Source organism: Triturus cristatus, chromosome 3_2 (genome assembly GCF_964204655.1).
Source record: "Triturus cristatus chromosome 3_2, aTriCri1.1, whole genome shotgun sequence".
NCBI lineage: Eukaryota > Metazoa > Chordata > Amphibia > Caudata > Salamandridae > Triturus > Triturus cristatus.
Genome location: NC_140584.1, coordinates 525,585,387 through 525,597,102, shown reverse-complemented (window position 1 = coordinate 525,597,102; position 11,716 = coordinate 525,585,387). Strand labels below are relative to the sequence as shown.

General features: G+C 46.4%; 1 protein-coding gene across 2 annotated transcripts in view; it reads left to right on the top strand.

The window, feature by feature from the left end:
• The first annotated feature begins 548 nt into the window (after window positions 1-548).
• LOC146857653 (synaptotagmin-9-like) overlaps window positions 549-11,716 on the top strand; it is an 827,160-nt gene continuing 815,992 nt past the window's right edge. The window contains exon 1 of one of the 2 annotated variants that reach the window (XM_085648229.1): window positions 549-1,129. In XM_085648229.1, coding sequence (XP_085504355.1) covers window positions 982-1,129 — 148 coding nt within the window. In that variant the 5' untranslated portion in view covers window positions 549-981. The remainder of the gene's footprint in view (window positions 1,130-11,716) is intronic. The other variant, XM_085648228.1, reaches the window with a different exon arrangement.

Here is an 11,716-nt window from a genome sequence, read left to right as displayed (position 1 = left end):
AATCCAATTGATTAATTTACCATATCCTGATAAGCCAATACTGAAAAGCCCCGCCCACTTCAGAAAAACGAAACACCATAGAAACCTGCACTGTAAAAGTGAACAAGCGATCCGAGTTTATGTAATTTACTGCTAGATATTGTACTTCAGTTCCACAAAATAGGTCGAACCCTCTGTTATCCGTTCAGATGTCTGTTTTAAACGCTGCCTGTAGACTGTTCCGTGGATTTAAGCATTAGTGTATTAATTCGGAAATGCCCTGTTTCATGTGCATTACAATTATTCTATCTTCCCTCGATGTTTCTGCCCTCTCCGCTGGAAATACTAATCCACCTTATGGGCAGGTTTCTGTTTTTAGTGATTTACATCCTCAAACAATCGTCTTCCTTCCTCGCGCGTGTAGCCATCAATAAGAGATGCACTCGCAATAAACGAGGAAATTAGGGCGTGTTGAAGCGACTTGTCAGCTGCGCACCAATGAAAGTTTCTGCGAGGCAGGAAGCTCTCCCGGGGATGTACGGGAGGAGGGGACGGGCAGGCTGAGCGGCACAGACTGACAGTAATTAGCCGAGCCTTCGGAAGCAGGGAGGCTGGCTCGGGAGAATCCCCAGGCAGCCGCCTCGCCCAGGAGATGCCATCATAGCTGCGCTGATCGCTCCTCTGGCCGGCTGGGAAGAGCGGAGCCGTTCGAGCGCTGGCCCCGCCGCACCGAGCCTCCCGGATGACTCCGGGCTGAAGCAACCAGTGGAATCCACCCCCACCCCCCTCGCGCGCGCGCTGCCGGCTCGCGCTGCCTCCCCTCGCGCTGCTTCCAGAGGCAGGTCACCACCAGTGACATGCAGACCCCCCGCAGCTGGGCTGCGCCTTCGCTGGATTATGGTGGGGGCTGCTAGAGGGGTGCTGGCAGGGAGGGAGTGTGTCTGATCGGGTGGCGTGGAGCAGGGCAGAGAGCTCCTCCGTTCAGAAGGATGCTGGTGGGAAATGCCTGGAGACAGAAAGGATGAGATCTGCCAGAAAGCGCTCCAGCTGCTGGGGAACCTGTGCGCGAGTGGGACCCTGGAGAACGAAAACTGCCTGGATTTTATCTACTACATGCGAGAGCGAGACCGACCCCGACCTGTCGACTCGGGTAAGTAGAAGGTCTTTCCCGCCCTACCAGTAGTACTGAAATCACGAGATCTATAACGTAATGTAAGTTCAGCCAATGTCCATAAAAGTGTCATGCAAGTGCCCTCTTACTGGCACATTATTCTGGGTTACTGCTCTTGTATGTATGATGGATTAAGTTCCTTAAGATTCCTTGTTTTTCGCATTTTAATAATTCTGCGGTACATCGACCCCCTTATGCCCTAACAGATCCCGGATAATCATGTTTCCATATTTATATATATTAACGCTTTACCGCAGAAAGTGCCGCTCTTCCTGGACGCACGGGTTAATTCAGGTCGCAGAGGTGTATCGCCATATTTCTGACTTAATATCATCTGCCTCTTTTGCTGCCTGCACTTCTGATGCAAAGCAAGCATTCGGATGTGCAGTTTGAAATTACACCATACAGTTCCCAAAGTATTTGAATATTTGTAGATGCTTAGACAAAATAAAGACATTGCGCTAGGAAAGCATCTTGTGCAGAGTAAACTGTGTATAGTCAGGGCTGCTCGTACGCAAGCGTGGGTGGGCTTTGGAACTTAACAGTCCCGACTGACTGAAGTGCCGCCATTCCCGGGCTTCATTTGTAAAAGAATAGGTGCTGGCAGGGCCGGCTTTAGGGCTGGAGAGCCCTGTGCGACAATGTTTCTTGCCCCCCCCCCCGGGCCCACCCCCCCAATGACCACCTCCACCACCGATTCTCACTAGCACCCTTTAACAGTGCCCCCTCAAGTCTCCATAACCACACCCTCTGGGATGTATTTAATTAGCTATATAGTGCCACCTATACCAGTGTAGGGTGTCAAAGCACTTCACATCACACACACATTGCACCGAGCCAATCAATCATATGTGTGTAAATTAGTTTAAACCAAATGTTACATAATCCAGAAGACTACAAGGTGAGTCACGTGTCATCCATACTGGTAGACAGTATAGTTAAAGAGCTAGTCTGGAGAAGCACAAACTAACAATTTTAAACATAACCCCATGGTTGGTGGTGACATTTAAAAACGAGGATTTTGTTTTTACCGAAATGTACCCTTTTTGAAACATTACAATAATAAAAGACGTAGGAAAACATCATAATGCTCCAATCTATACCTTACAGTTTGCATGCAGCTCTTTGATGACAGGTATTAGTTCACTGTTCCATGTTAGGATTTTAACATCTAAACTGCTAGTAAGAAAAGGATCTCTCTGGCATAAGCGCTGACCTATTTAAACTATATGCGCTTTGTGATCTGCGTGGTACACATTCTTTGCAGCAGGAACATTAACTCTCTGTGCTACCATAAAATGAGTTAAAACTTCCACTTAACGAAACTCCGTCTCTCTCCAGGAAGAACATGAATCGCCGTGTTATCTTGACATTTTTGTGTATGAAAATTGCGGAGGCCAGCAATGCAGCAGCAGGTGCTTTTCAAGCCTTAAAATACTTCCAAACTCTGCGCCCCCTCAAAGAGTCAGCACCTGGTGCGGTGGCACCGCCCTAGATCCGGCCCTGGGTGCTGGGTCCCAAAGTTTTGCTCAGAAGCCCGTGGCCGGAGCAATCGAAGGTCGGGGTGCCGAATACCAAGGCTGCTTACCCTTGATTTCATGTCCTGCCTCTTTCTTCCACCACCAGACACTCCCTGCCTCTTCACCTGACTCTTTAGGTTCCTGCTTTCTCCCTTTGTCACGAATTTGTTGTCTTTCTCTTCCTCCGCCTTTGCTCTGTGTTGTTTTCCCCTCTCTTGTTCTGGCCGTAGTATGATCAGGAAAAATAAGTGCCGGTCCCCAAAAGTGAGTGCCATTGGGCCCCACCTGCAGATTATAAGCACTGTTCAGAACTCTACCTCTCCTCTCTGCCTGGTGCGTTGACGTGACGTCTGCTGGTGATTATTGGTTTCCAAGTCCGGGCATCCTCCATCACATTATTGTAACCGTCGACTTTAGGTATTTATTGTGAGGTATCACAAATGCAGCTTCCTGTGGTACCTCATCCGTGGCTAACAGCAGCACTATAGACGTATGCGAATGACGCCCTCCTAGTTTCTTTCGCTTTTCATTCTAGTATTTGTAGCGTTCCACTTCCATTCTAAACTCTGACCCTTCCTAGCAAACTGCAAGAACTAGCCGCGTACGCCATCCAGCAGCTTGAGGTCTCTGACTTTGAGCTTTTGACTATTGTATTAGTAGATATGTATGGCACATAGTTATCATCAATTCCAGAGTAAATGTCTATAACCACCCATGCTCTTATGCAAAACATTTGAGAGTATATTATTTTTATATTTTTCACTAAAAAGGGAAGCTTTGTATTCCTATATGTACCAGGTCAGACACTGGCATTTGTTCTCTACTTCTACATGGATTAAATCACATTGAATAGGTTTATGTTATGTAGTTAAAAATGAAAAAATATTGAGAATTTATCTACATTTATATTAGACCAATAAATCATATTTTTTCCTCAAGTTCTCTGTTTTTATACTTAAATTTTGTCCGGAAAAAAATGCCTAGAATTCGTATCTTAATCCGAATCAAACAAGTATTTTTAGAAATGCACCGTTAGCCTCTAAAGCCACTAACATTCACCCACAACTACAGGTACACAATATTTATTGGCTTAAGTGCCTGTTGCAGGTAGATGTGAAAGTTGATTTCTGCAAAACTCACTCCTGAAAGAGATGGAGAAAGATTTTTCGTGATGCAAACAAAGGAGGGAGTTTGAGGATGGCCACTTATCCTACAGAGGCCTATCTTTGATTTGAGTGTTGGGTTGTGCCTCAAATGTTTATTCCTGCAGTGATAGTCAGTTTCCTGGACTCATGGGTCTCATTACGAGCTGGGAGGAAACCCCGAATTGTGGGAAATCTGGAGTTTGCACACAAATCAGGATCACATGCTGTGTGGTAATTAACAGGCACGTTAATTGCTGCTCATGGCAATTACTGCAGGCCTGCAATTTTCTAAGAGCATATTTGGACAGGAAAGCCCTGGTAACTTTGTCTGGTTGGAAATGAATGGAAAAACTATGAAACGTTGTAAATGGTGCACTAAACACAAATCAAGCAAGTTATGACACATCCCGACTTGCAACAATAGGAATAGGGGATAATTACATCACTTGTGTATCCACTTCTTGGAGTATCAGGTCTAATGATTGCCTTCCAATTAATTCTGTCTCGACTCAAAATACTCCCCACAGCTGGTGTGGTAATCAGTGTAAGTAGCAGCATTCAGGGCATAGGTACGTGTCCACAGCAGGGGAGGTGAAAACAGAGGGACCAATTTATAAGATGTGTCAGTGTCTATTTCCCTGCTAATGATTGAGTCACAAACCACTGCATTGAATCCGTTGACTCATTACAAGTGCTCTCTCTTCATCTATGCTGCTTCTGGAAGGGTATTGTCTTATTTTGTGATCATAAAGTTGGAGGTTGAGAGACAATCTCAAACTATTTTGGTGTGATACAGTCATTGAGTGTGGTGGGTATCAGCCATGGCCCGTGGAGGGAGTTCCGTGGGGCGGAAAGGCGGGGCGGGGGAGGTGCAGGGTGGGGGGTACTAAAAACCGGAATATGGATAATTTTAGGTAAGTAAACAATTAAATAAATAAAACGAATTTCGTAGTGCGCAACGAAATTCATTTTATTTATTTAATTGTTTACTTACCTCCAATTATCCATATTCTGGTTTTTAGTACCCCCAACCCTGCCCCTCCCCGCCCCGCCTTTCCGCCCCACGGAACTCCCTCCACGGGCTGCAGCTGGTGGGTATAAACCACTATTCCTCATCTCGTCTAGGTTTTTTGAGGAGCGTGGAAACGCTGGTTGTGGAATAACCTACCCACTCACAATGAGGCAGAACGGAATCGCATGCCGCAATTCCTACCTGCTTTCTCGTAATCGGGACCTAAGTGCTTGGCATGTTAAATACCAAAAATCATTTAGAGTTCATCCCCCCAAATACGTGGAATAGCTGATCTAGTTACTGTTGGACTTGGCCCTTCTGGCAAGTTCACCCCTAGAACTTTTTGCATTTATCCTAGCCTTTTTCCTATGTTGCATTAGTGGTTTTAGGCCTCTAAGCGCTTTTACACTGTGTCCCAGTGGAAAGTGCGTGCGCTCTGGGTATGTTTAAGTGAGACTGACCTGCCCTCCCATAGGAATACATGGGGGATCTGAGTGACCATGTTAAGTCCTGATGTGAGAGGAGTGCAGGGTCGAGTTTGGTATGTGCAAACTCGTGAGATTGAATGCTGTGCAATGATGTGTGTGGCGTTGCTGTGTCTAGTGTAGAAGTGCCGCTTCTAGAAGCTGGCATGTCTGTGTAATAAATGTGCAGTGACTGTCTGGCTTGTGATTGGCTGGTGTGTCTGGCTCCAGGAGTCAGGATGGGTCGGCCCCGGTGGTGAGTGGAGAGATCTGCATGTTGATGGCAGGGAGGAGTACACCTGGGACCTGAATAGGGCTGGGCTTTCCCTCCACAGTGCTGGCTCCACCCCCTGTGGTGCGTCTGATGTCCCTGGCCTGTCCTGTGAATAGGGAGAGGGGCTGAGCAAAACAAAGTGCTCAGGAACCAGTTGCATGGTTCGCCCCTTCCCTGCACCTTTGAGACAAAGGATTCTGTGTATAAAAGAGGGGCTGTGACCCCATGAAAATGTTCTTGTTCTGGACTTGAATCTACCAGGGGCGTGCTGCTGCTGGGGCTCAGGGGAAGGCTTGCCTCCCTGGGCCCTGCCCTGCCCCTGGATGCCTGGAGGACTTTCCTTTGATGGGAGCTGTTTTTTTTGCTCCATTCCTTTTCACAGACTTTTAACCTAGCGCCTGGAAGAGAGCTTTATCTGGAGGAGGGGCACTTCTGTGGTCCCCTGGCAGCGTGGGACTGCGCCTTCGAGGGGAATCCCGACGTCGGGAGTCCCCCGTCACTCTGATTTCATGAAGGGAGCCTACCCCTCTTTTCCGCTTTTGTTAATTACTGGTGGGCGGGAGCCCACCCCGCCTTATGCTTATCTCGCGGGTGTCCACCCAGCGTTGGCGGCCGTTACGAGTGCCCACCACGCTTGTTTTGTTATTTAATACGGGTGCCCACCCCGCGTTGTGTGCCTTAGCGGGAGCCCACCCCGCATTTTGTTGCTGAGATTCACCGCCGCGGCCCGAGTCGCACATTGAATTCCTTCCGGGCCGCTGCCCAGCACGACCCGGAAGGTAGGGACTCCGTGGGCGGGGCTTACGAGAAGGGAAGCCCCGCGAGAGAAGAGTCCGCGCCGGGACGAACCGAAGAGGATCCGACCGGAGTCCAGAGGGTTCTCCCTGCTCCGCAGCCTTCTTCGCGACCGGCCGCTGGAGCGAGGGAGAGTGCCTCCAGTGAAGCTGAGCCCACCGGGGATCCTGCAAACTGGTGAGTGGGGCTCCGTGTGCACTGCGATAGTGTCGGTGGAGGCACAGAGACGGTGCCTGGGATTGAGCGGCCCCGCAGGAGAGCGCGCTGCTCCAACGGGGGCATGTTTGGTTTGAGCGCCCCTCCGCTCCAACGTGGGGCATGATTTCTGGCATTGGCGCTGAGTGGTCCCGCAAGAGAGTGGTCTACTCCAACGAAGGGGGCATGTTTATTTTAAGAGCCCCGTGTGGCTCCAACGCTTTGGGGGGCATGTTGTTTGGTGCCAGTGCTTCTGTCTTGAGCGGCACCGCCTGCCAGAGGGCCGCTCCAACGTTGGCATTTGTTTCTAGGGCATTAATCATTTCCAGAGCCCCCGTGGCTCCAACGTGGGCATAGTGATTTTCAGAGCCTACATGGCTCCAACGAAGGGCGCAAATTTGTTTTAAGGGCCATTGAGAGCCCCTGCCTCATTTGAATATTCCCAGCTGCCCAGCAAGTAGTGGGCAGCTGCACCGTTTAGGGTATTCTTTCTTTGGGGGACATGTGTTTTAAGTTAGGAGTGAGACGCACTCCTTCGCCCCCATCTTTTCCTGCACAGCTGCGCAGCACTTAGTGCCAGCTGCAACGTTTAGGTTTGCGCAATGGTGCACCTGGACTTCCGCTGCATAGGAAGCGCGCCCTGACTGTTGGGACACTGGGCATTTGAGCCCCTGTTTGAGATGGCCGGTTGGCCAGGGGGGCTGTTGGGATTGTAGGGTGCCAGGTCCTAATGTGATTTAGGTGCTATTGTGATTTATACACTAATGCTTTGGGTGTTAGGAAATGTACCATGTGTAGTATGTTTTGCGCACCCTGTGTTTTATACCTCTAGATATGATTTCTGCGTAGGAGGTTGTTTTACCTGTTTAGGTTTATGTTAGGGAGATTATACTTCCCTTTGTGATGTACGCCCCTAGTGTAATTATACTTAGGAGGTAGGGTCTAATGCGTTAGACTGGTGAGAGATTGCATAATGTGTTTATGCCCCTGTGATGTATACAGGATAGGTTTTATACCTGATTCTATTGTGATAATGCTGAGGTCATTATTGCGCCAGTAGTTACTGGTTGTGCTCTACAGTTATAATTTGTGTTCCAGTTGGTATATGTTCTACATTTACAATTGGTGATTTGTGCTAATTCTGACAGTGGCCCATGTGGCCCTGTCTTGAGTAAATAGTCCCCTGTAAAATTCTGCCCAGTGCCAGTTGGCACAGTGTAAATTATGTGATTATCATCTAATGTGTTTATTATAAATACAAAGGCTATTTTTTATATATAACCTTGTGTGGAGTTTCTTTTGTGGTGGGCCTGGGATGTTGTTGCTGGGTGCGCGCGCAAACGCTTTACACATTGCCTCCGTGATAAGCCTGACTGCTCGTGCCAAGCTACCAAGGGGGTGAGCAGGGGTTATCTTTGGCGTGTAACTCCCCAGTCCTGACTTAGAGTGGTGGTCTCTGCCTGGCTTTGGCGCAAGCCTTAGCCAACCAGAGAGAGTATTGTCTTATTTTGTGATCATAAAGTTGGAGGTTAACAGACCATCTCAAACTATTTTGGTGTGATCCAGTCATTGAGTGTGGTGGGTATAAATAACTATTCCTCATCTCGTCTAGGTTTTTGGGGAGCATGGAAACGCTGGTGTGGAATAACCTACCCACTCACAATGAGGCAGAACGGAATCCCATGCCGCAATTTCTACCTGCTTTCTCGTAATCGGGACCTAAGTGCTTGGCATGTTAAATACCAAAAATCCTTTAGAATTCATCCCCCCAAATACGTGGAATAGCTGATCTAGTTACCATATTCAAATGAAAGAAGGATGACAGGTCAGGCTGGACCTTTAGGGATTGACGCATCATATCAGTTGGAAACACACATTTTTAAGAGACGTGCTCATTCGCTGCATGGGACTGGAGCTTGCTGCCTCTTAACGCTGGAGTTCTTTCACACAGGTATAGGGACCTATGAATCAGAGGATAAGATAGCTTGCAGTAGGAATAGTTGTTTGCCAGAATATTATAGGTAGAAATATCGTCTGACTTTAACATCATGGCCTAAACATCTTTTACAAAAATGCTCCATCGGGTGTACATTTTCTCCTATTAACTCCAATGTGGTGATAGTTCTGTAAACTATATTCCAGTCTCAATATTCTTGTGCCAGATAATAACGGGACTATTATATTCTGGTACCGCACCATAAGCATATTGACATCTTGAAATATATTTTCCAAGATGATATCATGGGATTCACATATAACACACACAGACTAGCACACACATATCTCGACATTAATGGGCAACCATTTGCAATGTCTAGGGCACTGAAACTTTGACCTGTGGTTTACACACTAGTATCCTGTATAAGATGTATTAACATTTTAGCAGGATCTGACCCTGCAATGCTTGGGGAACACCAACATACATACCTGCATTACCCGTCCCATGTGACATGCAATTTACACACAGATCATTGCATCAGACACTCAACCCTCTCAGCCTGTATTACTGGTCTGTTCTCAGCTACCTGTGTCATATGCTTAATTCTTTGACCTGTTTCCAGTTTATTTCAAACTTTTTGTACAGCATACAGGGACTTCATTGCTTGGTTATGCATGAAGGGCTTACTTTTAATCTCCCTTTCAACTTTTTATCCAGGCACCTCTGATAAACTGGTAGCACATTTAAAATGAAGTGACTTAAGACAGTTGCTATTAGCACTATACTTGGTGGTACTCATGTTATCAAATTCAAATGGATGAAAAACTGAGACATCCCTTCTAGATTTCAAAGTGCGAGCCGCCAGGTCAACCCTTTAATTTGCTTCAAATCCCTAATCGAAAGCACATTATTTAACTTAAAATGTTCTGTACTGAAATTTTAGGACAAATTGCAAATTAATAGAGTTGCTTTTTGAGAATATGAGAACATCTTTGATAAGTCAATGCAGGAATGCAAGCAAAGTCTTCAAAAGAGAACAGACCAGCATTGTTAAAACTCTGCTGATGTCTCAGTGTTGTCCAAAGAGGACAAACAAGCATTCAAACCGAATGTAGGGGCGAGGTTTGGAGGGCTGACTTCCAGTCACTTTATTCTAAGGTGGAGGGCGATTCAGGGCAAATAGCAACTCATTGCCCCCAGCCACACCCAGCCCGTCTGGATACCCCCACAATTTCCCTACAAGTGGTAACGGCTGCAATTTTCTGAGTAATACCCGCAAAGGCTCCGGACTTAGAAAAGATCCCTGGAGATCTTTATCGCACTGAACCTAGCGTTTGGGCTCCGTACCTATGGAGCTTAGTCAACGCTATTCTTCAGGGAATGGAGATTCCTATAACATGGTTAGGGGCGGAAATCATACCGGTCTTTAAGAAGGGTTCACCCCTCCACCCTGCGAATTATCGGCCCATTAACCTTATTGATGTTGCACAAAAAATCTTTGCTCGAGTGCTTCTGGACCGATTACAGAACTGGATGGAGGAATTTTCCTTTCTTAGTCCTTACCAGGCCGGTTTCAGAACAAAAATGTCCACAATCGATCAAGTCTTCAGGCTACAACCACTGCACTGGAAATCAGTAATCCTGTCTCTACAAGATCTTTGTGGACTTAAAATCGCCTTTCGATTTAGTTCCCAGGGAGAAATTATGGGCTATTCTATTAGACTTGGGAGCGCCCTCATACTTATGCCACATCCTGAAAATATTCCATGACCATCATTTCGCTCAAATCAGATACGGGAAAAATGGGGACCTCACCAATCATATACCTATAGAGAGAGATGTGTACGGCAAGGGTGTGTTCTGGCTCCGACCCTCTTTTGTATCTTCATCAATGGCTTAGTAGGAGTCCTGACAGCAGGAGGGGACATAAATGCTCCCAAGTTAGCGGGCAGCAAGGTACCTGCCTTGATGTTCGCAGATGATACCGTCCTGCTGTCGAGGTCACCGATGGGCATACAAAGGGTTTTAGACATCTTTTACATATTTTGTGAGAATAGGGGCTTGGAAATTAATACCCAGAAAACAAAATATATGTGGGGGGGGGGGGGGCAGTTCCACCAAAGATTGTCCGACTTGCAAAAATTGTACGGAGACAGACCTACATGTACTGTTTTTCTGCCCAACATATAAGGTAATAAGACATCGCTGCCTACGACAGTTATGTAGGAACCTTGGAACTTCCCATTGCTCACAGGCCTATAGGATCCTAAAATATGATAGTAATATGCCAATTGATTTTTCAGTGTCCCGTTATCTGTTTTCAATGTGGTGTGTACGCCGAGCAGTTTTAAAGAAAGAGCAAGTCCAAACTACCCACCCTTTGTCTCCATCATGACCTGGGACTCTGTTTCTTAACTCCGCCTTTTAACTTGTGAACTTGCATTACATGTCTGAAATACTCGGAGCCTTCTTAGGATATGTACTATACCTTTTAATCTTTTTAATGATCAATCCTTTTAATGTGTATGCATAATTTTTATACTGAAATAGCTGTATCAACTGTACTGTATTTTTATGTTTTATCTGTGCTTTTATGGCCTTTCAGGCCGAAATAAAGTATCTCTTGACTTGACTTGATATGATGCAAGTTACGATTGAGGTGCATTTTGAGATTTCTAGTGGTTTCTGGGCCAAAGGACAGCTGTGGCTTTTGCAGGTCAGCTAATAAGCGCATTATAAAAGCTCCATGTAAGGTCAGAAAATCCTGATGCTGTGTCCCATTGAGATCCCTCTCTTTGTTTCTCATTTTTGCAGATACAGTATTTTCTCATTTGTAGAACACCCATGCTATGAGTATACTGACAAGTACTCTGCATGATTTTTAATATGTTGCTCACCAACAGAAGACTAGACTTATGTTGAGTGGCAGGGTTGCACCCCCTAAATTAGTATATCTTTTTAAGATGGATGACTACAGCATCTAAGACCATGTCTTCACACTTCTAATGGTTGGTGGCAGCTGATTAAAGGAGTGCCTTTTTTACTTCCACAGCAATGGGTAGACTGACAATGGCCTTTCCCTGATAAATCCTATGCAGTGTTTTATGACTGGGCACCTCGATTTACTCTGATTGTATGGAGTGTCCATGAAAATGTTTAGATATATGAGAGGTGTTGCTCCTATGGGCCAGAGGGCCCAAGCATATATGTGGCATCTACAGT